This window comes from Oncorhynchus kisutch, linkage group LG8 (genome assembly GCF_002021735.2).
Source record: "Oncorhynchus kisutch isolate 150728-3 linkage group LG8, Okis_V2, whole genome shotgun sequence".
NCBI lineage: Eukaryota > Metazoa > Chordata > Actinopteri > Salmoniformes > Salmonidae > Oncorhynchus > Oncorhynchus kisutch.
Window position 1 is genome coordinate 8,169,986 of NC_034181.2, and position 27,937 is coordinate 8,197,922.

Below are 27,937 nucleotides of genomic sequence, written 5' to 3' on the forward strand. Positions count from 1 at the left end.
AATAAGCGGGATTCATTTAATATATATATATATTTTATAGTGTTTTACATTATCTTTACATTAAATCTGTAACTTTAATTTATTGTCAAAAGCGGTGCTCCTGTATTTAGCTGTAAATTGAGGCGTTGGTCTAGAATGGAATTGGGTTTTATTTGAATTCTTGTCAGAATGTGTAGTAACGTGAGGAAAATTAAAGTTACCAGTTGCAAATGTAGTTGAATTGGACATGACCGTAATGATTGAGTTGAATGACGCCATTCAAAATGTTTTCTTTGGGGGACTAAATGACAGGGCTTTAGACTTGTGCGTATTCACAACACCCTGATGTTTCACAGGGTCCTCCAAGAAGTATAAATTCATCTGTAGAAGGGGGAAAAAATAAGGTGAGTCATAAAAAGTGATAAAAATGTTCCATCCACCTTACACTGTTGACTGAGGAGGAAGCACCACAGAGTCAATCGCGTTTCTCTTTCCTATAGTGATCCGTCACCATGAGTACGGACGCGGAGATGCAAATCTACGGCAAGGCTGCCATATACCTCCGTAAGCCGGAGAAAGAGAGGATGGAGGCACAAGCCGCACCCTTTGATTCAAAGAATGCTTGCTATGTGTCAGACGCCAAAGAGCTGTACCTTAAAGGTTTGGTTACTGCCAGGGCTGACGGAAAGTGTACTGTGACAGTCACGAATCCTAACGGCACCAAGGAGGTAAGCCTGATTTGAAAAGTATTACATTTCAAGATTGTGCAATTACTCAATTAAAAAAAATATACTGTATAAAAAAAACATGCCAATAGGTTAAATGAAATCAGTAACAACAGATATATTAAGAAGCATTTGTTCGTTTTTTTGTAAGCAAAATATAACCTTCAAACACCTATCACTGCTATTTAATAACGGCATGGCATTTTTCATATTGACAAGTCAAGAATCCCCATCTGTATCAGTGGGTGATAACAAAGTCGATTCATTAAATGGGGGGGTATGCATGTTTTTAAAAAGATTGAACGTCAATTATTGAATTATCAAAAAGCATTCAGTCTTGTCCACTTTGTTCTGTGTATAATCTAGAGTTGTGACTGTTTCAGGAAGGAAAAGAGTTCAAAGAGGCAGACGTCTACCAGATGAACCCCCCTAAGTACAACAAGATTGAGGACATGGCCATGATGACCTACCTGAATGAAGCCTCTGTGTTGTATAACCTCAAAGAGCGTTATGCAGCATGGATGATCTATGTAAGAAACCTGCACACACACACACACACACACACACACACACACACACACACACACACACACACACACACACACACACACACACACACATACACACACACACACACACACACACACACACACACACACACACACACACACACACACACATACATGAACATGAGAAATACACACATACAGTACTACACATAAAGTCATGGTGGAAACCAAAACATACCAATACAGTAGACCTACACTACTATACCAATGCACACCCACATCCTCACATAAATCCAGGTAAAAGTCCATCTGATTTTTCTAATCCCCTAATTGGATTTATTCTCTTTCATCCAGACCTACTCTGGGCTGTTCTGTGCCACGGTGAACCCCTACAAGTGGCTTCCTGTGTACGACATGGAGGTTGTTAACGCCTACAGAGGGAAGAAGAGGATGGAGGCTCCACCCCATATCTTCTCCGTCTCTGACAACGCCTTTCAGTTCATGCAGATTGGTACGAGCTCTAATGGATGGATGGATGGATGGATGGATGGATGGATGGATGGATGGATGGATGGATGGATGGATGGATGGATGGATGGATGGATGGATGGATGGATGGATGGATGGATGGATGGATGGATGGATGGATGGATGGATGGATGGATGGATGGATGGATGGATGGATGGATGGATGGATGGATGGATGGATGGATGGATGGATGGATGGATGGATGGATGGATGGATGGATGGATGGACGGACGGACGGACGGATGGATGGATGGATGGACGGATGGATGTATGTATGTTCGTCCATAAATGCACAAAGGCCATAAGTGTTTATGGATGTACGGATGGAAAATAAAATATTCTTTAAAGACAAATGGTTCAATGCAATGACAAATAAGCAGGATAACCAGTGAGCTTACATGTCTTATATTCATAGCTAGTTATCTACTCGCTTCCTGTAGCCAAATGTCAACATATCTTTTCATTATAAATTGTGTGATTCCAGCCCTGAATGCTGATTGGCTGACAGCCGTGGTATATCAGACCGTATACCACGGGTATGACAAAACATTTATTTTTACTGCTCTAATGACGTTGGTAACCAGTTTATAATAACAATAAGGCACGTTGGGGGTTTGTGGTATATGGCCAATATACCACGGCTAAGAGCTGTGTACAAGCACTCGCGTCGTTCATAAGAACAGCCCTTAGTGGTGGTATATTGTCCATATACCATAAACCCCCTCAGGCCTTATTGCTTTAGACCTTTATTTCCTGTATCATACTGTAAGTTACGTAGTAGGCAAGCTATCTAGTTAACTATACTATGCTGTTGAAACAGTCTGACTCGTCTTTGGCCTTTGATTGGAGTTGCTGCTGGCATCTGACTCTTAGGCCTAGTAACAAACAGTTGCATTGAGGCCTTCCCTGTTTCTGATCGTGAGATGACACATGCAACTCAAAAAGAGAGCCAATACTACACTACCGTTCAGTGCCGGTAGTTTCTGCAGTGCACGCTCACGTGGGGAGCAGGGGAATTTTCCAAGATAAAAAAAGAAATATATATATATATATATTGGAAAATGTATTTTAATGAAATAAAAATCTAAATCAATATAAAACTCACCACCAATCTGAAAGGGAATTTTTCTCATAGGATGGCAAAAGGGGAGGTGCTCAAGGCATCCCTGGACCTTTATCTGTGCACATGCCTTTTTGTTGCTGTACGGAACCCTTTTTTGGTGCTGCATAGAACCCTTTTTGGTGCTGTGTAGAACCCTTTTTGGTGCTGTGTAGAACCCTTTTTGGTGCTGTGTAGAACCCTTTTTGGTGCTGTGTAGAACCCTTTTTGGTGCTGTATAGAACCCTTTTTGGTGCTGTAAAGAACCCTTTTCGGTGCTGTATATAACCCTTTTTGGTGCTGTGTAGAACCCTTTTTGGTGCTGTGTAGAACCTTTATGGAGAATGGTTCTACAAATAACCTCTTGAAGAACCATAAAGGGTTCTTTTCTCTGGTTAGTCATATTATATTGTTAAAATTCCATTGTTTTTATTAGTTGACAAGTTGTATCAGGTGTGCTACCTCTGGAACAGCTGGTGGTGAGAACTGAAAACCACTGACTTGGACAGTCGTCACTGACATAAGGCCACACCATACATGAGTCTTTCACAAGACAAGCATACTCATATGTAACATGTAATGGCATTACACAACAGATTAGATCAACTGGAAGGACACTCTCACTCACGGTCACACGAAAAGAGCTGTAAGCAAACCACACCTGAAAATATTCTAATTAGCTGTCGCGCTGATGTTTTGTGAATTATTGCTAAAAAGAGGGAAGAACCCTTTGAATGAACCCTATGAATTCACTAATGAACCCCTAATGTTGCTTGAGTATGATAAACAATTTGTTTTTTTTGGTTACAGATAACGAGAACCAGTCTGTCCTGATCACGTAAGTTGTTTACCAAAGTTTCACTTGAGAAAATTTATTTCTATTGATGTGATGTGATGAAATACATGACATTATGAATGGATTGTGTAATAATGAGTCGATGAGTGGGAATTCTGGTTAATTATTTATGTAAGAAAACAGGTCAACTGTGTTTTTTTTCAATACTCATATTTCCCTGTCATATAAACCAGTGGAGAATCCGGTGCAGGAAAGACTGTCAACACCAAGCGTGTCATCCAGTACTTTGCCACCATTGCAGTGTCTGGTGCCAAGAAGGAAGTAGACCCCAACAAAATGCAGGTAGGTTGTGCTTATGGTTAACTTTTAACCACATTCCCATTTCGTTGGCTCTGTAAACTTTTTTTTCATTGGTGAATCCTGTTTCAAGAAAAGTAGTCAAGTTATTAAAACAAACTAACTTTACCACATTACCAGTTTCTGAGCCACTTGTGTTTGTGTCAATCAGGGGTCTCTTGAGGATCAGATCATTGCAGCTAACCCTCTGCTGGAGGCTTACGGTAATGCCAAGACAGTGAGGAACGACAACTCGTCTCGCTTCGTAAGTATGAAGGGCATATAAGTTACCTTCAATTGAAAACTGTTATTTCAGTAGATTCCTATTGTTATATCAATAGATGTCCAACAAACTGTAACATTTAAAGGGGTATATCAAAGTAAAATTTTAGATTTATTTAGTTGACCTAATTCCAACCTCCATGCTCTACTACAGGGTAAATTCATCAGGATTCACTTCCAAGGAGGAAAACTGGCTAAAGCTGACATTGAGACCTGTGATTTGGTTTTGATTATTTATCAATTCTTTCCTAAATTCACACATATTATTTTTTGGAGATCTCTTGGAGATCATGTCATCAAATTACATTTTATCTCATGTTCTCTTTCTCCTCTCTCTCATCTCTTTCTCCTCTCTCTCCTCTCTTTCTCCTCTCTCTCTCCCCTCTTTCTCCTCTCTTTCTCCTCTCTCTCTCCCCTCTCTCTCCTCTCTTTCTTTCTCCTCTCTCTCTCTTTGACTCTCAGACCTTCTGGAGAAGTCCCGAGTGTCCTTCCAGCTGCCTGATGAAAGAGGCTACCACATCTTCTTCCAGATGATGACCAATCACAAACCTGAGATAGTTGGTACGGCAAAGTAGAGGTTCAGGGGAAATTATTCCCACCCAAATTTGTGGAATTTATTTTTAAAATATTCCTAGTCCACACTATTAATACTATTAAAATGAGTACATCCAGGGTAACAAGGCATCTAGACACAGATCAGGTCGTTGGGAAATATCTATCAAGTAATGCACTGTGATGCACTAGTCCAGGAGTCTCAGCCCCCTCTTTTGGTGCTGTTTATACTACATGTATCATTGAGTCCATCTATTGAGTAAAGGAAGGAGAGATACTGTAAAGGTAGGACAGCACAATTCTAAGAGACAAGCACAATTCTAAGAGACAAGCCATTCTCCATTGTCCACAGAAATGTCGCTCATCACCACCAACCCCTACGACTTCCCCATGTGCAGTCAGGGTCAGATCACGGTGGCCAGCATCAACGACAAGGAAGAGCTGGATGCCACAGACGTGAGTCAAACCAAGGGTTAACTAAACCCCCATTACACACTGAATGCACTGTGCAATTCCAAATTAGTGACTGCTGTGAATTGATGTCTTTTTGTTTGTTTGACACCTTGTGTTGGTTAGGCACTCTTCATGCCTTCACACTTGGCCTTGAGGCACATGCTTGTAAGACATCCACAAGACAGCGCTACTAAGTGCCCTGTGGAACTGTAGAAAATGAATTTTGTTCTGCCGTCTACTAGTGTTGGCCAAGCATACTCAGGAGGAACAGAGAAGACAAATACATCCATCCCATTTGTTCTGGAGTGACGACAGAACTGTTATGTCCTATATCTAGTGTCCAGTTCACCACTGTTGTACTTCATCTCTAATGCCAGGATGCCATTACAATCCTGGGCTTCACTAATGAGGAGAAGATGGGCATCTACAAGCTGACAGGAGCTGTGCTGCACCATGGAAACTTGAAATTCAAGCAGAAGCAGCGTGAGGAGCAGGCCGAGCCAGACGGCACAGAGGGTGAGTCCCACTCATAGATGTACAATATGTAGAGCATTAGTCCTATTCCCAGTCCCAGTCATAGATGTACAATATGTAGAGCATTAGTCCTATTCCCAGTCCCAGTCATAGATGTACAATATGTAGAGCATTAGTCCTATTCCCAGTCCCAGTCATAGATGTACAATATGTAGAGCATTAGTCCTATTCCCAGTCCCAGTCATAGATGTACAATATGTAGAGCATTAGTCCTATTCCCAGTCCCAGTCATAGATGTACAATATGTAGAGCATTAGTCCTATTCCCAGTCCCAGTCATAGATGTACAATATGTAGAGCATTAGTCCTATTCCCAGTCCCAGTCATAGATGTACAATATGTAGAGCATTAGTCCTATTCCCAGTCCCAGTCATAGATGTACAATATGTAAAGCATTAGTCCCATTCCCAGTCCCAGTCATAGATGTACAATATGTAGAGCATTAGTCCTATTCCCAGTCCCAGTCATAGATGTACAATATGTAAAGCATTAGTCCCATTCCCAGTCCCAGTCATAGATGTACAATATGTAGAGCATTAGTCCTATTCCCAGTCCCAGTCATAGATGTACAATATGTAGAGCATTAGTCCTATTCCCAGTCCCAGTCCCAGTCATAGATGTACAATATGTAGAGCATTAGTCCTATTCCCAGTCCCAGTCCCAGTCATAGATGTACAATATGTAAAGCATTAGTCCCATTCCCATTCCCAGTCCCAGTCATAGATGTACAATATGTAGAGCATTAGTCCTATTCCCAGTCCCAGTCAGAGATGTACAATATGTAGAGCATTAGTCCTATTCCCAGTCCCAGTCATAGATGTACAATATGTAAAGCATTAGTCCCATTCCCAGTCCCAGTCATAGATGTACAATATGTAGAGCATTAGTCCTATTCCCAGTCCCAGTCATAGATGCACAATATGTAAAGCATTAGTCCCATTCCCAGTCCCAGTCCCAGTCATAGATGTACAATATGTAAAGCATTAGTCCTATTCCCAGTCCCAGTCATAGATGTACAATATGTAAAGCATTAGTCCCATTCCCAGTCCCAGTCATAGATGTACAATATGTAAAGCATTAGTCCCATTCCCAGTCCCAGTCATAGATGTACAATATGTAAAGCATTAGTCCTATTCCCAGTCCCAGTCAGAGATGTACAATATGTAAAGCATTAGTCCCATTCCCAAACAATGAAATAGAACACCTAAGACAGATAGTGTCACATGAAAGTCAGCCATGAGACCAAATGTCAACCTCCAGAAATGATTTGAAATGATGGATGTGGGTGAAAATCAAAACCTAACCCACAAAATACTATTTTGTCAGTGTGGCATCAGAAAGATCTTGTGTTCCTGAGTCTGTTGTTGTTGGTTCTCTCTTCAGTGGCTGATAAAATCGGCTACCTGCTGGGCCTGAACTCAGCTGAGATGCTGAAGGCTCTGTGCTACCCCAGAGTGAAGGTTGGCAACGAGTACGTGACCAAGGGACAGACTGTGCCTCAGGTAAGGCGACCAAACACAGCATCTAACATTTTCTGAGCACCGGAAATCTTTTGGGGACCATAGATTTTTTTTCTTCTTGTAAGGTTGTTATTCCCAAGCTCTTTTCACCTTATCACTAGACATGGTCAATATCTCATGTATTCATTTGAGATATTATCATTGCAGGTTAATAACTCAGTCTCGGCTCTGGCCAAGTCAATCTATGAGAGGATGTTCTTGTGGATGGTCATCCGTATCAACGAGATGTTGGACACCAAGAATCCAAGACAGTTCTATATCGGCGTGCTGGATATTGCCGGGTTTGAGATCTTTGATGTGAGTATGCGACCAGAACAAGACAATGAGTTGTGATTGAGAGGGATTACAGCCTTGTATGATGTAACGACCCCTTTTTAAAATTCCATCAACAGTACAACAGCATGGAGCAGCTGTGCATCAACTTCACCAATGAGAAACTGCAACAGTTTTTCAACCACACCATGTTCGTCCTGGAACAAGAGGAGTACAAGAAGGAGGGAATCATCTGGGCTTTCATTGACTTTGGCATGGACTTGGCTGCCTGCATTGAGCTTATTGAGAAGGTAAGCTGTCTGTCAGGATTATAATGGACCTCAACAGCAAAGCTCATATGAACACTGTGTGAAATATTATCACAGTGGTGCAACGTTTCCGATGGTTGAGAACTCAATATTTTTCCTATTATGTGCCCCTAAATTAATATAATTCTACAATAGCATGTTTGCTAAAGGAATAAATGTGATCCTAAATGTAAATATCACTAATTTCATATACATCTCTTTTTTCGTAAAGCCATTGGGCATCTTCTCCATCCTTGAAGAGGAGTGCATGTTCCCCAAGTCTTCAGACACTACCTTCAAGGACAAGCTGTACGCCCAGCATCTTGGCAAAACCAAGGCATTTGAGAAGCCCAAGCCAGCCAAAGGCAAGGCAGAGGCCCACTTCTCCCTGGTGCACTACGCCGGAACTGTGGACTACAACATCACTGGCTGGCTGGAGAAGAACAAGGACCCCCTGAACGACTCAGTTATTCAGCTGTACGGGAAGTCCACAGTCAAACTTTTGGCTGCTCTGTACCCTGCTGCCCCACCGGAGGGTAAGACTAGCATCAGTTATAACTCAGACCTACATTTTTTAAAAGTCTTTGAATGTACCACAAATCCTCAGGCTTATTCACTGGGTTAATTTACTCATAGGTGTTATTTTACACAATCTCATTGGTAGCATTTGCATTAAGATAAGTATGAAGTTAACCAGAGATTATCTGGTTTATATTTAGTGTGTTTACTGAAGACAAGAACATTCTAGATTTATTGCATAATCGTATTACTATTGCACTCTGAGATGTATACTTGTCTAGTTATATTTTACTTTGCTCGTTTGAACAGATACAACCAAGAAGGGAGGCAAGAAGAAGGGTGGTTCCATGCAGACTGTGTCGTCCCAGTTCAGGGTGAGCTTCTGAAATGTGTATATTCATTCGTTCTAAATGCATATTGATTATCATAAATTATTTCTCAGAAAATGCTTTGTAACCCTCTTATAGGAGAACTTACATAAGCTGATGACCAACTTGAGGAGCACTCATCCTCACTTTGTGCGCTGCCTGATCCCCAACGAGTCAAAGACTCCAGGTACAAGAAATATTGACTTAAATATGTCATCTTATCAGTACAGAATCAGTAACCTTAACAAACCAATCTTTAACCTGTTTATGAGTATTAAAAGAGACTTGGTTTGGGTTTCCAGGTCTGATGGAGAACTTCCTGGTTATCCACCAGCTCAGGTGTAATGGTGTTCTGGAGGGTATCAGGATCTGCAGAAAGGGCTTCCCCAGCAGAATCATCTATGCTGACTTCAAGCAGAGGTACACACACACAAACACATGCGCACATGCATGCACACACACACACACAGACTTGCTACAAGGGTTTTCCCAGCATCAGAATAGTCTTACTTTTTACGTAATATAACCAACCTATTACAACTTGACATGTGTTAAAAATGTCTCCTCATTCAGGTACAAAGTACTGAATGCCAGCGTCATCCCGGAGGGCCAGTTCATGGACAACAAGAAGGCTTCAGAGAAGCTGCTTGGGTCCATTGATGTGAATCACGAGGACTACAAGTTTGGACACACCAAGGTCAGTCACCCTTTGCAAAAGCTGACAACAAAACACAACTCAATGATCATTTAAACCCGTACCATTTTCTTCAATGTCATATAATCACAAGTCTAGAAGAGAAACTAAACTCATTATTCATCTACAACTGTTACAACAACTTACAACTTATAAACAACCCATGGATTGTCTGTGAGCATTGCAATGTTTTTTGTTGTTTAAATCAATCTAGTGGTGTTGCTTCCTGTTAAGTCACCATCTGACTGTGGTTCTATAATTGACCATGTCAACCTGCGTCTCAGGTGTTCTTCAAAGCCGGTCTGCTGGGCGTCTTGGAGGAGATGAGAGATGAGAAGCTGGCCTCTCTGGTCGGCATGGTTCAGGCTCTCAGCCGTGGATTCCTGATGAGGAGAGAGTTCACCAAGATGATGGAGAGGAGGTGAGGAATAGTAGACATCTTGGCAAAGCTTTCTGTCAACCACCTGTATCTAATGCATTATTCCATACTGTATATGCTGTGAGTTGTTCAGAATGAGACACAACTTAAAATGCTCTATTAAAAGTGTAGTTTGGGATTTGTCAAGCTGTTCAATTATCATTTAAATGTCTAATATTTACCCATTCATTCTTGAAGAATATAAAATGCCTCATGAGCTGGAATCTATCTAGAGTGCAGTCTATGAGGGGTTACATCTCCACAGCCCCATTCCTCAGCTGTAAACAATGTGGTGGGGTTCTCCATTTTGATGTTCTTCGAATCCCAGAATGTAGCTTTATGTCAAGCTATCCTTTCTGTTCAACCAGAGATTCCGTCTTCACCATCCAGTACAACATCCGTTCATTCATGAATGTGAAAACCTGGCCGTGGATGAAAGTGTACTTCAAGATCAAGCCCCTGCTGAAGAGCGCGGAGACGGAGAAGGAGCTGGCCAACATGAAGGAGAACTATGAGAAGATGCAGACGGACCTGGCCAAGGCTCTGGTCACCAAGAAGCAGTTGGAGGAGAAGATGGTCTCCATGGTGCAGGAGAGAGCAGACCTGGCGCTCCAAGTAGCATCTGTGAGTGAACAACGAACCTGATGATTATTTTATTTTTGAAATGTAACCTTTATTTAACTAGGCAAGTTAGTTAAGAACAAATTCTTATTTACGATGACGGCCTACCGGGGAACAGTGGGTTAACTGCCTTGTTCAGAGGCAAAACTACAGATTTTTACCTTGTCAGCTCAGAGGATTCAAACCAGCGACCTTTTTGGTTACTGGCCTAACCACTAGGTTACCTGCCGACCCGGCACATTTACACACACATGAACACAAACACAGACACACACACATGAACACAGACAGTGAGACACACACACACACACACACACACATATGAACAGACACGTACACACACACACACACATATGAACAGACACGTACACACACACACACACACACATATGAACAGACACGTACGTACACACACACACACACACACACACACACACACACACACACACACACACACACACACACACACACACACACACACTCGTCTCGATAGGAGTGCAAATTTCCTACCCTTCTACATGTTTTCTCATGGGGATGATGGCTGAGAGAAGACAATCCAAATCAAATTCTATTGGTCACATACACATGGTTAGCAGATGTTAATGCGAGTGTAGCAAAATGCTTGTGCTTCTAGTTCCAACCATGCAGTAATATCTAACAAGGAATCTAACCTAACAATTTCACAACAACTACCTTATACACATTAAGATGGCAAGATGGAGTAGATGGTATAGAGTACAGTATGTACATATGAGATGAGTAATGTAGGGTATGTAAATATTATATAGTGTGGCATTGTTGAAAATAGCTTGTGATACATTTATTACATCAATTTTTCCATTATTAAAGTGACAAGAGTTGACTCAGTATGTTGGCAGCAGCCACTCAAAGTTAGTTATGGCTGTTTAACTGTCTGATGGCCTTGAGATAGAAGCTGTTTTTCGGTCTCAGTACCAGCTTTGATGCACCTGTACTGACCTCACCTTCTGGATGATAGCGGGGGAAACAGGCAGTGGCTCGGGTGGTTGTTGTCCTTGATGATCTTTTTGGCCTTCCTGTGACATCGGGTGGTGTAGGTGTCCTGGAGGGCAGGTAGTTTGCCCCCGGTGATGCGTTGTGCAGACCTCACTACCCTCTGGAAAGCCTTACGGTTGTGGGCAGAGCAGTTGCCGTACCAGACAGTGATACAGCCTGACAGGATGCTTTCGATTGTGCATGTGTAAAAGTTTATGAGTGTTTTTGGTGACAAGCCGAATTTCTTCAGCCTCCTGAGTTTGAAGAGGCGCTGCTGCTGTCCGTGTGGGTAGACCATTTCAGTTTGTCCGTGATGTGTACGCAGAGGAACTTAAAACTTTCCACCCTCTCCACTACTGTCCCGTCAATGTGGATAGGGGGCTGCTCCCTCTGCTGTTTCCTGAAGTCCACAATCATTTCCTTTGTTTTGTTGACATTGAGTGTGAGGTTATTTTCCTGACACCACACTCCGAGGGCCCTCACCTCCTCCCTGTAGGCCGTCTCGTCATTGTTGGTAATCAAGCCTACCACTGTAGTGTTGTCTGCAAAGTTGATGATTGAGTTGGAATCTTGCATGGCCACGCAGTCATGGGTGAACAGGGAGTACAGGAGAGAGCTGAGAACACACCCTTGTGGGACCCCAGTGTTGAGGATCAGCAGGGTGGAGATGTTGTTACCTACCCTCACCACCTTGGGGCGGCCCGTCAGGAAGTCCAGAAAATCACCGTTTTAAAGACAATGTCCTGCAATTCGACACATTTTTGCCATGGCTTATATTCTTACGCTATCTGAGTGATTCAATCACTGTAGCAAAAATGTTTGACGTTTTTGGAATTTTAGATTCTCCCCGACTGTCTTGTTTTTATTTTGGTGATTGTTATATAAGATGATCTTATAAAAAAGATATAGCTCTATTTGTTAAAGGAATTAAATTGCTCTATGTTTTAATACCCAATTAAAATGAAACACTCTGTCAATTCATAAGGATTTGTAAGACCCTTATTCTATATTAATGGACAGAGCCCAGTCTTAAAGTCAATCAGCAGAGTTTATTCACGAGAGTACTGAATACGATACAGTTTACCACAGGTTATAAACTGAAAATGACGTCATTAGTTCCAGTACCAACCCGTCTCTTCTCCCACCCTGGTACAAAGGCAGTATCTCAAGCCTCCCCACATCGTCTCCCTACCAATTTAATATAATTTATGAGCCAAGGTCTTCTTGTGTAGATAAGCATTCTAGCCAGTCTGAAGATATCGTTCATTCATTTCTACCAAGGAACAGACAGTCATTGTTCTAACTCTTGACCACATTTACACACATTATATTCAGCACTGGGATCAAGAAAGAAAACTCATACATATACAGCAACATAATAGTATTCTGATTAGTACATATACAGTAACATAATAGTATTCTGATTAGTCAGTCCTGATTGAAATGTATACATAATTAGTCATCATTGATTAAAATTCCCTTAACACTATTATATATTTTTTTACATACTTTAGTAATTTCAGTTTAAACTGAAGAATGTTTTACTAAATTTTACTAAAATTGAAAGAAACTATAAAATAAACTTTTTGTGAACAACAACTAAATGAACATCAGGTAAACACTGCAGTGTTGTATGTGGCTAACTCATACATTTATTTGTGTTACCCATGTTACTTACATATACATATATACACATATACACACATATATATATATATATCATGCATTTATATTGATTTGCTCTGACCTGTTTGACTAAATGAAGTCTATATTTTGATACACAAAGTGAGGCCGTAGATTTTTTTCTCCTGTTCTGAAACCAGGATTCAGAGAATCTGACTGATGCTGAGGAAAGGTGCGAGGGGCTCATCAAGAGCAAGATCCAGCTGGAGGCCAAACTCAAAGAGACGACCGAGAGGCTGGAGGATGAGGAGGAGATGAATGCTGAGTTGACTGCCAAGAAGAGGAAGCTGGAGGATGAGTGCTCTGAGCTGAAGAAGGACATTGATGACCTGGAGCTCACCTTGGCCAAAGTGGAGAAGGAGAAGCACGCCAGTGAAAACAAGGTCTCGTAAACAGTCTAACCATTCAAATAAAAATCTACCCAAAACATAGCTCAATAGAAATGTAATTCAAATTGTTTTTGTGGGCGCAGGGAAAATGAAGACACAAAATAGTTTCATTTTAGTTGCTTGTTCTGCTCCCCCTCGTTTATGACTTCCATTTAGTACAGTGCAATTTAGTGTTGAATCAACAGTATAGTACTCAATTAAATGAATGCAATATATAGCAAACTACATCTCCCCTTCATGGTGAAGCGGCAAAAGACTTACATTTGTTGTGGTCATTTTCAGGTTAAAAACCTGACAGAGGAGATGGTGTCTATGGATGAGAGTGTTGCCAAGCTGACCAAGGAGAAGAAAGCCCTCCAAGAGGCCCACCAGCAGACACTGGATGACCTGCAGGCAGAGGAGGACAAAGTCAACACTTTGACCAAGGCCAAGACCAAGCTGGAACAGCAAGTGGATGACGTGAGTGGAGTTTTACATTTTGCCCATGATTAGGAGATGATGATAAAATCTTCAGTTGTTTAGATTTGAACATTACATGTGTGTTTTTATCTTGTAGCTTGAGGGTTCTCTGGAGCAAGAGAAGAAGCTCCGTATGGACCTTGAGAGAGCCAAGAGAAAGCTGGAGGGAGATCTGAAACTGGCCCAGGAGTCCATAATGGACTTGGAGAATGACAAGCAGCAGTCTGATGAGAAAATCAAGAAGTAAACACAAACCTATGACTACAGCATTACCTGCCATATTGATCAACATAATGGTTGTTCTTCACTCAATCTTGTAATTAGGATTTGTATGTGATTCTTAAAAGCAAAGCAAAGTATATTATATTCTCCCTTTACACTATCAAACCAAAACCAACTCTGAAATCAACGTGTTTGTGTTTCTTAGGAAGGAGTTTGAGACCAGCCAGCTCCTCAGCAAGATAGAGGATGAGCAGTCTCTGGGAGCTCAGCTGCAGAAGAAGATCAAGGAACTGCAGGTACAGTACAGGATCTCAGCTCCAGTACAGGAAACAACACGCCTGAAACATTTCTGGTGGCTTCTAATGGCTCAGTAAGTTGGAAGATGGTGCTTTAATCTGTTGTAAAGATGGTGCTATGCCACTTGATTTACATACTCATCTCATATGTATATACTGTACTCGATATCATCTACTGTATCTTGCCTATGCTGCTCTGTACCATCACTCATTCATATATCCTTATGTACATATTCTTTATCCCCTTACACTGTGTATAAGACAGTAGTTTTTTGGAATTGTTAGGTTATATTACTCGTTGGCTATTACTGCATCGTCGGAACTAGAAGCACAAGCATTTCGCTACACTCGCATTAACATCTGCTAACCATGTGTATGTGACAAATAAAATTTGATTTGATTTTTGATTTGCGTCTAACCGTTGTGGTTTTGGTTGCCACATTGGACACTGTCCACTGAAGATATTAGTGTAACTGGCTTTGTATTAACAAATGTAGGCAACATATACATACCATGAATATTTATAGAGGTTATTTATTTCAACTATATTGTTCATCCCACCTGCTCCTGCACCCTGTTCTAGGCCCGTATTGAGGAGCTGGAGGAGGAAATTGAGGCTGAGCGTGCTGCCAGGGCCAAGGTTGAGAAGCAGAGGGCCGATCTCTCCAGGGAACTTGAGGAGATCAGTGAGAGGCTGGAGGAGGCCGGAGGCGCCACTGCTGCTCAGATTGAGGTGAACAAGAAACGCGAGGTTGAGTTCCAGAAGCTGCGTCGTGATCTTGAAGAGTCCACCCTGCAACATGAGGCCACAGCCGCCGCTCTGCGCAAGAAGCAGGCCGACAGTGTGGCTGAGCTCGGGGAGCAGATCGACAACCTGCAGCGCATAAAGCAGAAGCTGGAAAAGGAGAAGAGCGAGTATAAGATGGAGATTGATGACCTCTCCAGCAACATGGAGGCCATCGCCAAGGCTAAGGTGAGTAGTGATGTTTTAGTCAAGCAGTGTTGAGGAAGGTCAACTTCATTACCATTCAAGTGAACTGAAGTTGACAGGAGTCCCACATATATAAAGTAATAATGGAACATGTTTTCACTAACAGGGCAATCTGGAGAAGATGTGTCGTACTCTTGAGGACCAGCTGAGCGAGCTCAAGACTAAGAATGATGAGAATGTTCGCCAGGTCAACGACATCAGCGGACAGAGGGCCAGACTCCTGACAGAAAATGGTACCATTAACAACGAACAACAAACTAATAGTAGTACACTTCAGTAGTACACAATAACAGGTGTTAGGGGCTGTAAGTCCAGTCCACATAGTGTTCACTGTACTATTCACAATGTAACATAGCTATTAAAATACATTGTAAATCTTCGGGAACAAAGACCTCATTAACAAGATGTGCCTCTATCCCTGCAGGTGAGTTTGGCCGCCAGCTGGAGGAGAAGGAAGCCCTGGTCTCTCAGCTGACCAGAGTTAAACAGGCCTTCACCCAGCAGGTTGAGGAGATGAAGAGGCTGATTGAGGAGGAGGTAAAGGTAAGGGACCCAAAACAGACTCCATCTGCCACAGTTTAGAGCCATATCTCCATAAAGACGGTGACTACGCCACTCTCAGAGACTGTTTTACTCTCTCTCTCTAATCTCTCATTGTCTTTGTTTGTCTTTCTCTCTCACAGGCTAAACACGCACTGTCCCACAGTGTCCAGTCTGCCCGCCATGACTGTGACCTTCTAAGAGAGCAGTTTGAGGAGGAGCAGGAGGCCAAGGCAGAGCTGCAACGCGGCATGTCCAAGGCCAACAGTGAGGTGGCTCAGTGGAGGACTAAGTATGAAACTGATGCCATCCAACGCACAGAGGAGCTGGAGGAGGCCAAGTGAGTTGCACACAACAGCAAAATCACAAATATAGGGTGTGGATGGTGAGGGTGGTAGTGGGCACTGAGAAAATGTTGCGTCAATATGTATTGTAACATTCGTTTCACAACAAATTTTCACCATAAAACCACCCTCACTCATCCAACAGGAAGAAGCTGGCCCAGCGTCTGCAGGAGGCTGAGGAGACCATTGAGGCGACCAACTCCAAGTGTGCCTCCCTGGAGAAGACCAAGCAGAGACTGCAGGGAGAGGTGGAGGACCTCATGATTGACGTTGAGAGAGCCAACGCGATGGCCGCCAACCTCGACAAGAAGCAGAGGAACTTTGACAAGGTGAAAATGCATAAACCTAATCCTAGCGGGATATTTTATGTGTGCTATTTGATCAATTGTAGTATAATTGTAACATATTTCAGATTCAAACCTCTCCATCAATGAGTTGGAATGAAAATCCCATGAGTTTCCCCAGGTTCTGGCAGAGTGGAAGCAGAAGTTTGAGGAAGGTCAGGCTGAGCTGGAAGGAGCTCAGAAGGAGGCTCGTTCTATGAGCACTGAACTCTTCAAGATGAAGAACTCCTACGAGGAGGCTCTGGATCATCTGGAGACTCTGAAGAGAGAGAACAAGAACCTGCAACGTGAGCATTTGACAGCAGTTCTATTTGGCTCATGTTTGACTAGTGTTTTTGAAAATGGAGGGAATTGTAATCAACAAAATGACCATTACACCATTTCAGAATTGTTTTATGTATAGTTTAAAATATTCTTGTTTGAACTTGCATTCGGTATTCTTTCAGACAACCCAAGGAAGTAGGAGGCAATTTGATTTGCAAAACGATATGAAGTGCTTTTGTTAATGAACTGTTATTATGATTCAATGTCAACTTCAGTGCATCGGTGATATCCACTGAACATCTCCTGAGTATAAACAGCTGCTGTGTTTGTGAATGCAGAGGAGATCTCTGACCTGACTGAGCAGATCGGAGAGACTGGCAAGAGCATCCATGAGCTGGAGAAGGCCAAGAAGACCGTGGAGACAGAGAAGTCTGAGATCCAGACCGCTCTGGAGGAGGCTGAGGTACAAACTACAGCTGTTTGATGGGAAAAGCAGTGTTATACTATCCAATTCCAGCTACAGTCCAATGCTTTCCTTCCTTGTTGGTGTTTATTGTAGTCATATATATTTCATTCCTTGTGTTATACACATCCAAATGTATTGAACACAGTTGGCCTGACTGCTTCTCCTTGTCCAGGGAACACTGGAGCACGAGGAATCCAAGATTCTGCGTTTGCAGCTGGAGCTGAACCAGATCAAGGGCGAGGTGGACAGGAAGATCGCTGAGAAGGACGAGGAGATGGAGCAGATCAAGAGGAACAGCCAGAGGGTGATTGACTCCATGCAGAGCACCCTGGACTCGGAGGTCAGGAGCAGGAATGATGCCCTGAGGGTGAAGAAGAAGATGGAGGGAGACCTGAATGAGATGGAGATCCAGCTGAGCCACGCCAACAGGCAGGCCGCTGAGTCCCAGAAACAGCTGAGGAACATCCAGGGACAGCTCAAGGTAAAGGGACTGGGACATCAGGCAACAAGAATCTGAACATGGGAGGATTTTATTTGATTTTTATCTGTAAAAAAGAATAGAACAGAGGAAATGAATAGAGTGGACTAATATGTATGGCCATTTGGGAAATTATTATCAATTAAAATGTCTATCACTGATCCTATTGCCCCTGCTTAATGATCCTATATCATTGTGAATCCCAGGATGCCCAATTGCACCTTGATGATGCCGTCCGTGCCTCAGAGGACATGAAGGAGCAGGCCGCCATGGTGGAGCGCAGAAACGGTCTGATGGTGGCTGAAATCGAGGAGCTGAGAGTTGCTCTGGAGCAGACAGAGAGAGGCCGCAAAGTGGCTGAGACTGAGCTGGTAGACGCCAGCGAGCGTGTTGGACTTCTGCACTCCCAGGTACGGGTCAAAAGCCATTTCTAATAAAACCTAGCATACCGTTTACATACACCTGAAATTTGACAGTGCTTGCTTTTACATTTTCATCATTCTGCCCTGTGACTCGAGAGTCAAATAAATGTATTGTTTCCTCCAGAACACCAGCCTTCTGAACACTAAGAAGAAGCTGGAGACTGACCTAGTGCAGGTGCAGGGAGAGGTGGACGACATCGTCCAGGAGGCCAGGAACGCAGAGGAGAAGGCCAAGAAGGCCATCACTGACGTGAGTCCTTATGATCTCTATTGAATTACATCAACTTGATTTTGCCCATAAGAGGGACGTTATAATTGGTGTAGTGTCGGAAATCCCAGACCTATGGGCAACAGCACTAGGTCTGGGAATCATGTTGGATTTTCTTGGCCAATTTGTAGAGGATTCTGACAGACAACTCTCCAAACAAATCACAAATTTGGGTAGGCAGAGATTTACTGCAAGACTCTGGATTGATTTTACAGTACCCAACTCTTCCCTTCCTCTGCCAAATTGACGTTGGTTTTAATACTGACGTATATACTGGAACATTGGTACATTGTGGGAGGCAACCCGTCTGTCAAGAGAGAGACTATGGTTGGTGCCAATCGGTGCATAAATTGAACACACTACCATTCCAGGCGGCCATGATGGCTGAGGAGCTGAAGAAGGAGCAGGACACCAGCTCTCACCTGGAGAGGATGAAGAAGAACCTGGAGGTCACAGTCAAGGACCTGCAGCACCGCCTGGATGAGGCTGAGAATCTGGCCATGAAGGGAGGCAAGAAGCAGCTCCAGAAACTGGAGTCCAGGGTGAGTTAACAGCAGGGTGGATTGAGAAACAGATTGCTGGAAATGTATTTAATCATATAAAATAACACAGGAGCATTGGGTAATGACTTGTTCTCTCAATAACCTACCTAGATAATGAAAAGCTGTTGTTATGACTACAGACCGCTTCAATTAAACATGTACAAGTACATAGGAACAGACAACATTGTGCTTCCTTGACTAGTAGAAGATACCTCTGTTTTACAAAGATTTGTGACGTATGATTTAAACACCTCAAATAAATGCCTACATGAATTTCTTCCATAAAGGTGCGTGAGCTCGAGACTGAGGTGGAGGCTGAGCAGAGAAGAGGTGTAGACGTGGTCAAGGGAGTCCGCAAGTATGAGCGCAGAGTCAAGGAGCTCACCTACCAGGTAAGAGAAAGCACCTTCTTCAAACACTTGACACTAACACAGACAGGTTTGTGTATAAAACTATGGGGCAATGATTATTTGATCTTCTCCCACAGACTGAGGAGGATAAGAAGAACGTTGGCAGACTTCAGGACCTGGTAGGCAAGCTGCAGATGAAAGTGAAGGCCTACAAGAGGCAGGCCGAGGAAGCGGTGAGTCACATACTTTGTCAAATACTCTGAAAGCATACATTCCAAAACATATTTTTCCCCTAGTAGACATTACAAAACTTCATGTCCATACCGTTTAGTTGAAGTAAGTGCTACTGCGCATCAGTCAACAATGACTCAATTGATAGTGCAAGTAATTGATATGTTATATGTTACCAACTTAAAGGAGAGGGGGTTGAATATTAATATGAATATGAATATATTGCAGTTTGATCCCCAGTTCTGCAACTCACTTTCTCTGCTGTATCATTGGCATCTGTCATTAAAAAAGCTTTCAAATACGTATAAATATATATATTAATTTGCTACCTGAATTTTCAAACGTTGAATGCTGATGTTCTGCTCTCCTCTCTTTTCCTCACCCAGGAGGAAGCAGCCAATAGCCACATGTCTAAGCTCCGGAAGGTTCAGCATGAGCTGGAGGAGGCTGAGGAGCGTGCTGACATCGCTGAGACTCAGGTCAACAAGCTCAGAGCCAAGACCCGCGAAGGTGGAAAGGTACAGAACTGCTGCTGAACCTGACTCATGTTCAGATATGACCACATCAACACCACCTATGAATTAGCCTTCACAGAGGTCAATACTGACCACTTAAATGTATTTTAGATCTCTAAGAAGCACATTTCAGGTAGGGCAAAAAATGTGGTACTTCAAAATCTAAAATTAAAGCTGAGCACTGAGCATTAAATTCTTGATCCATCATATTCATTCCAATTGTTCATACATTTTGTTCATTATTAATAATCTATTATGTTCTTTCCTCTTACAGGGCAAGGAATCTGCTGAATAAACCAAAGTATTGAAGATCAAAGTCTTAACATTTTCCTGTCTTGCATAAAATAGGATTTTCATGGTTTTAGCATTGATTAAAAACATGTGGGCGTAAGTACACTTCCTTTGTGACTCTGGATTTATTACTCAGCAAACAGCTTTTTCATACCAGAAATGGGCCTGTAAAACAACACATTTCACCAGGGGTGGCAGGGTAGCCTAGTGGTAAGAGCTTTGGACTAGTAACTGAAAGGTTGCAAGTTCAAATCCCTGAGCTGACAAGGTACAAATCTGTCATTTTGCCCCTGAACAGGCAGTTAACCCACGGTTCCTAGGCCGTCATTGAAAATAAGAATTTGTTCTTAACTGACTTGCCAAGTAAAATAAAGGTTAAAAAAAACACAAATCCTGTGTATGTGACAAAAGGCAACAATCCAAAATGTAGCTGCCTGTCTTCTACAAGTGATATAACATTACTTTGAACAAGACATGCAACCTGACTCCCCCCTCTCATTCTATTGATTTCAACATGATATCGATGAGTAATTGACAAATGAGTTTTGCGTTTCCCTTTTAAAACGAATCAAATCAAATCAAAATGCATCACTCCAAAATCTAGCTGACTCTCTTTAGCAGGTTTTCCTCTAATCCTGTAACTAATGATGTAAACAATAGTTCCAGTTTAAAAAAATAAATAAATGTTTGTAGAGCTAATATAGTTTACATAATCAAAATAACATTTTAATAAACGGTAATTTCACGCCTCCCTCTTACTTCGGCTCACTCTCGCGTCTCTCTCCAGCCAGTCACTACTTTATCTCAGTAGAGACATACACAAATTAAGGTGTCTACATACATAGATTCGGTTTGCTCCTAGCAGAACTAGGCTAGGCAATCCCTTAAAATACCCTTTGTGTGATAATTTGAAAGCGTTAGTGACTGCATCTGTGCTACTGGCAACAACTTATTCACGCTTTTTTTTTTTGCCAGCGTTTAGTGACACCGGCCATGAGCTTTCGTAAATTCCTCCGTTATTCTGCGCTCAAATTTACCAGCTACATCGATCAACAGCTGTCGCAGTGACATCATGAACATTATTGAAATGGATACTTGCATATTGGAGTCTTTTGTTAAGACATGTAGCTAGCTAGCTAAACAATTAACCATAATCTCAATCAATGACGTTACTATCCTGCACGAATCTGCAGTTAGCTAACCAACCAGGTCCAACGTTAGCTAGCTAACATTAGGTTATAACTATCAAAGCAAATGGCTCTGAGATACAAATAATATTACTACACAGATCCAACATGACAAAATTAGAAATGTGTTATATCTGAAAATGTAGCTAGCTAGACTATCTTACCCATATACATGGAAGGACGCTTCTCCCTCGCTGTCACGGATGCCATGGTTGCCCTTAGGTTTGAAGATGTAATCTGGAGACAGGTGTTTTCTCCATCTCCTTAGCTACCATACTCTAATTCCACTGATTTCAAAACTCGGTCCTCCAGAAAGTGGAGAGCAACACTTATGCAGATCTACTACGCAATATATATAATTTTATATTGGTGTTTTTATAATATATATATATTTTTTTAAAGCTGCGTTAGACAGGATTACCTACTACACATACTGACCAGCTCAGAAGCATGCTAAATGGCAGACCAATGGGAACTCATCTCTCGGCATGTCCAGCCCACTCATGATCTCAGCCAATCATGGCTAGCGGGAAGATTGCTCACTTTTTCTGTGGCTAAACCAACTAGGCTCGTAATTTAACAATTGTATTCGTATTTACAGATGGCATATAAGCTTGTTATTAAGGCACATAACAGTATACATGTTCCAGAAGGCATTTCTGCCCCCCCAAAAATGCATTTTGATTTAAAAAAAAGTTGAAGTTCAAATGTCTCTCCTGTGAAGTATTGACGCACGACAAAAGCCTAGTTTCCTGAAACGAGCTAATGTGGCTGTTATCAGCTGGGTGCAGGGAAGGCAACTGTCTAATAAGTGCTACTCGCATGCAGAGCAGGGGACAGACAACCATCTAATGAAGAAAGTTATTTCAGATTTTTTGCGTGGGAAGGGAGTGATTTTTATCAAGACAGGAGAGTTTCCGAGAGTTAGAGAACTGTTGGGCTGGACAGTAGATGAAAAACATGAACATGATTGGACAGGAATGAATTTTCACACCCGTGTGTCAACCTCTACTGTCACTGTTGCGTGAGATCACTGTCAACACACATTTCTGGGCACGTTTCAGGCCGTCGTTATTTCAAGTGGGTTTCACAGATGGGCAGATATGATCAGATCTCAAAAAGTCTGTGGGATTTCTCAGACACCAGTGAACCACACCAATAATATGGCTAAAGGCTTGAGATCTAGAGATGAGGCCTTCCTTCCTCGAATAAATAAGTGAAGAGTTTTTCCACAATGCTATGTCCACCAATTTTTCACCACAAATGATTGCTTATGAGTAATTTCATGTGTGTGTAAAATACTACTGTTCTCAGATTTTTTTTATTCATTGATTTTAGGTGGTGTTAAAATGGGAGAACCCCATAGGAGAACCCTTTTTTGGTTCCAGGTAAAACCATTTTGGGTTCCATGTAGAACCCTCTGTGGAAAGGGTTTCTCTGGATAAGAGCATATGCTAAATTACTCAAATGTTTTACATAAAGATCTCATATTAGTGTATTGTGTCATGTTTTTTTAAAGTCTTACATAATGATGTCAGAAATATATAATTTGCACAGTTCTTTACAAAAAAAGATATAGTTATTTGTTACATTTCATTGTGTGAAACCTAGCAGGCCTACGTATTTCTGTGAGAGTGAGGCTACTTTTAGGCTTTTAATTTTACTCAAGTAGTATTTTAATGGGTGACTTTCACTTTTACTTGAGTCATTTTCTATGAATTTATCTTTACTTTTAATCAATTATGACAATTGGGCCCTTTTTCCACCACTGTCGCTTGGAATTGCAGCTGCTTGGCATCTGACTGCAAGGCGCTACAGAGGGTAGTGTGTATGACTCAGTACATCACTGACTGCAAGGCGCTACAGAGGGTAGTGTGTATGACCCAGTACATCACTGACTGCAAGGCGCTACAGAGGGTAGTGTGTATGACCCAGTACATCACTGACTGCAAGGCGCTACAGAGGGTAGTGTGTATGACCCAGTACATCACTGACTGCAAGGCGCTACAGAGGGTAGTGTGTATGACCCAGTACATCACTGACTGCAAGGCGCTACAGAGGGTAGTGTGTATGACCCAGTACATCACTGACTGCAAGGCGCTACAGAGGGTAGTGTGTATGACCCAGTACATCACTGACTGCAAGGCGCTACAGAGGGTAGTGTGTATGACCCAGTACATCACTGACTGCAAGGCGCTACAGAGGGTAGTGTGTATGACCCAGTACATCACTGACTGCAAGGCGCTACAGAGGGTAGTGTGTATGACCCAGTACATCACTGACTGCAAGGCGCTACAGAGGGTAGTGTGTATGACCCAGTACATCACTGACTGCAAGGCGCTACAGAGGGTAGTGTGTATGACCCAGTACATCACTGGGGATGAGCTCCCTGCCATCCAGTTGGGAAGCGGCCGTAAGTACACACGTTTGATTTGATTTGACACACACAGATAATCTAAGCATCCCACAAGTGCAATTTATTCCTGAATAAACAGTTACACTACCATTTTTATTCCCCCAGGAAACTTCACAGTTAGTGTACTTGTGTACATTCTTGCATTCTTGTCTGTCTTGGACTACGGTGCTGTTATTTACAAGCAGACCTTGAGCATTACACTGAATTCAGTTGATTATGTGTATCAAGTGAGTGCTTGTCACCAAAAGCACTCACAAACTTCTACAGATGCACAATCGAGAGCATCCTGGCGGGCTGTATCACCGCCTGGTATGGCAACTGCACCGCCCTCAACTGTAAGGCTCTCCAGAGGGTAGTGAGGTCTGCACAACGCATCACCGGGGCAAACTACCTGCCCTCCAGGACACCTACACCACCCGATGCTACAGGAAGGCCATAAAGATCATCAAGGACATCAACCACCCGAGCCACTGCCTGTTCACCCCGCTGTCATCCAGAAGGCGAGGTCAGTACAGGTGCATCAAAGCTGGGACCGAGAGACTGAAAAACAGCTTCTATCTCAAGGCCATCAGACTGTTAAACAGCCACCACTAACATTGAGTGGCTACTGCCAACACACTGTCAATGCCACTGACTCTACTCCAGCCACTTTAATCATGGGAATTGATGGGAAATGATGTAAATATATCACTAGCCACTTTAAACAATGCTACCTTATATAATGTTACTTACCCTACATTATTCATCTCATATGCATACGTAGATACTGTACTCTATATCATCGACTGCATCCTTATGTAATACATGTATCACTAGCCACTTTAACTATGCCACTTGGTTTACATACTCATCTCATATGTATATACTGTACTCGATATCATCTACTGTATCTTGCCTATGCTGCTCTGTACCATCACTCATTCATATATCTTTATGTACATATTCTTTATCCCCTTACACTGTGTATAATACAGTAGTTTTTTGGGGAATTGTTAGTTAGATCACTTGTTCGTTATTACTGCATTGTCGGAACTAGAAGCACAAGCATTTCGCTACACTCGCATTAACATCTGCTAACCATGTGTATGTGACAAATAAATTTGATTTGATTTGATTTTGATTTGAAGTAGCACTTAGGTTTATTACCGACCAAAAGCGTCTGACACATCCCTGTTGGTTGTTCCTCATTGGCTCTGGGAAAACTGCCACTTTAACTTGGTTCTTCTGTGAGGTCAGAAACAAAACAAACAAAAAAACAGCTATACGGGTCAGGACATACTTTTAACTTTTCCTGAAAAATGGAACCGTATCAGGAAGTGTTTCAGTTACAGAATTTTGGAACCCTAGTTGAGTCTGTCAGGTCAGTGTGGTCCCTGAGGCCATTGGGGCACCTGAGTGTCCTCCATGCCCTTCAGGGTAACATAGATGAAAGGCACCAGAGGAGCCAGTCGGAGTCGGCTCGGCTCAGGACCCTCAGTACGTCCCCTTTCTGGAACTGAATGCTCACACACTGACCAATTTGAAAACTCCAGGATCTTGTTTAGATATGTTGAAAAGGTTGGTTGACTTACATGTTACTGAGTAACGTGATTGTCATTAGGACTTCATGCGGTGGTGCATGATTGATTTGATCTATGATGTTTCTATGTTTCTGTATGTAATTGTAATGTATGTGTGTCTATGTCTAGAATTTGTTTATGGTGTGTCCATGTCTGTAAGTTGTTAGGTCTGATATTTGTCTAAAACATTGTTCCCCCTTGCTGCTGTCTTGGTTGGACCAGGTCTCTCTTGAAAATGAGATTTTTTTCTCACTATTTAGGTGCCCATCCAATTGGCGACAGATTGTCATGCGAATATGCAAAAATCCACATGCAAACAAAATGCACCAGAGATGTCTTTCCATCCAACGGACTTGTTGCACTCCAGCCAACAGCAGTATCGCCTACATTATGATATTATTATGGACAAAATATGATTTTTATTTGTCAAATGGCAGTCAAGCATCGATCATCATGTCACCATAATAAGTCCCTCAACATTTATTGGAAAGGAGCATCAAGATCACTGCACTTTCACCACCGTGTGAAGTTCATCAAAAACAAATTCATTTGATGCCTAATAAACTGCATGGTTTCCTGAGTCGTAGTGGGAGGACCACACACACCAGATATGTAGCCTAATGAACTGTATGGTTTCCTGAGTCGTAGTGGGAGGACCACACACCAGATCTGTAGCCTAATCATCTGCATGGTTTCCTGAGTCGTAGTGGGAGGACCACACACCAGATCTGTAGCCTAATGAACTGCATGGTTTCCTGAGTCGTAGTGGGAGGACCACACACTAGATCTGTAGCCTAATAAACTGCATGGTTTCCTGAGTCGTAGTGGGAGGACCACACACCAGATCTGTAGCCTAATAAACTGCATGGTTTCCTGAGTCGTAGTGGGAGGACCACACACCAGATCTGTAACCTAATAAACTGCATGGTTTCCTGAGTCGTAGTGGGAGGACCACACACCAGATCTGTAGCCTAATAAACTGCATGGTTTCCTGAGTCGTAGTGGGAGGACCACACACCAGATCTGTAACCTAATAAACTGCATGGTTTCCTGAGTCGTAGTGGGAGGACCACACACCAGATCTGTAGCCTAATAAACTGCATGGTTTCCTGAGTCGTAGTGGGAGGACCACACACCAGATCTGTAGCCTAATAAACTGCATGGTTTCCTGAGTCGTAGTGGGAGGACCACACACCAGATCTGTAGCCTAATAAACTGCATGGTTTCCTGAGTCGTAGTGGGAGGACCACACACCAGATCTGTAACCTAATAAACTGCATGGTTTCCTGAGTCGTAGTGGGAGGACCACACACCAGATCTGTAACCTAATAAACTGCATGGTTTCCTGTGTCGTAGTGGGAGGACCACACACCAGATCTGTAACCTAATAAACTGCATGGTTTCCTGTGTCGTAGTGGGAGGACCACACACCAGATCTGTAGCCTAATAAACTGCATGGTTTCCTGAGTCGTAGTGGGAGGACCACACACCAGATCTGTAACCTAATGAACTGCATGGTTTCCTGAGTCGTAGTGGGAGGACCACACACCAGATCTGTAGCCTAATAAACTGCATGGTTTCCTGAGTCGTAGTGGGAGGACCACACACCAGATCTGTAACCTAATAAACTGCATGGTTTCCTGAGTCGTAGTGGGAGGACCACACACCAGATCTGTAACCTAATAAACTGCATGGTTTCCTGAGTCGTAGTGGGAGGACCACACACCAGATCTGTAACCTAATAAACTGCATGGTTTCCTGAGTCGTAGTGGGAGGACCACACACCAGATCTGTAGCCTAATAAACTGCATGGTTTCCTGAGTCGTAGTGGGAGGACCACACACCAGATCTGTAGCCTAATAAACTGCATGGTTTCCTGAGTCGTAGTGGGAGGACCACACACCAGATCTGTAGCCTAATAAACTGCATGGTTTCCTGAGTCGTAGTGGGAGGACCACACACCAGATCTGTAACCTAATAAACTGCATGGTTTCCTGGGTCGTAGTGGGAGGACCACACACCAGATCTGTAACCTAATAAACTGCATGGTTTCCTGAGTCGTAGTGGGAGGACCACACACCAGATCTGTAACCTAATAAACTGCATGGTTTCCTGAGTCGTAGTGGGAGGACCACACACCAGATCTGTAGCCTAATAAACTGCATGGTTTCCT

The 27,937-nt window shown here is 42.6% G+C and overlaps 2 protein-coding genes across 2 annotated transcripts in view; one reads left to right on the top strand and one right to left on the bottom strand.

Moving 5' to 3' along the window:
* Window positions 1-479: 479 nt before the first annotated feature.
* Window positions 480-20,707, top strand: LOC109878326 (myosin heavy chain, fast skeletal muscle-like). Its single transcript, XM_031829617.1, has 39 exons — window positions 480-707; window positions 1,088-1,234; window positions 1,568-1,724; window positions 3,652-3,679; window positions 3,871-3,979; window positions 4,146-4,238; window positions 4,410-4,470; window positions 4,718-4,816; window positions 5,160-5,263; window positions 5,638-5,776; window positions 7,177-7,295; window positions 7,461-7,610; window positions 7,706-7,876; window positions 8,106-8,409; window positions 8,702-8,766; window positions 8,860-8,947; window positions 9,063-9,180; window positions 9,334-9,457; window positions 9,739-9,875; window positions 10,241-10,496; window positions 13,331-13,573; window positions 13,862-14,038; window positions 14,136-14,281; window positions 14,466-14,556; window positions 15,140-15,529; window positions 15,654-15,780; window positions 15,972-16,090; window positions 16,231-16,427; window positions 16,577-16,760; window positions 16,897-17,062; window positions 17,378-17,502; window positions 17,678-17,986; window positions 18,190-18,393; window positions 18,530-18,655; window positions 19,045-19,215; window positions 19,503-19,607; window positions 19,703-19,798; window positions 20,183-20,314; window positions 20,586-20,707. The coding sequence occupies exons 1-39, from the start codon at window positions 492-494 to the stop codon at window positions 20,604-20,606; spliced, it is 5,814 nt and encodes a 1,937-aa protein (XP_031685477.1). The 5' UTR covers window positions 480-491; the 3' UTR covers window positions 20,607-20,707.
* A 4,838-nt stretch (window positions 20,708-25,545) lies between these two features.
* Window positions 25,546-27,937, bottom strand: part of LOC109878304 (iporin) — a 74,096-nt gene continuing 71,704 nt past the window's right edge. The window contains exon 15 of the mRNA XM_031829619.1: window positions 25,546-25,596. Coding sequence (XP_031685479.1) covers window positions 25,567-25,596 — 30 coding nt within the window. The 3' untranslated portion in view covers window positions 25,546-25,566. The remainder of the gene's footprint in view (window positions 25,597-27,937) is intronic.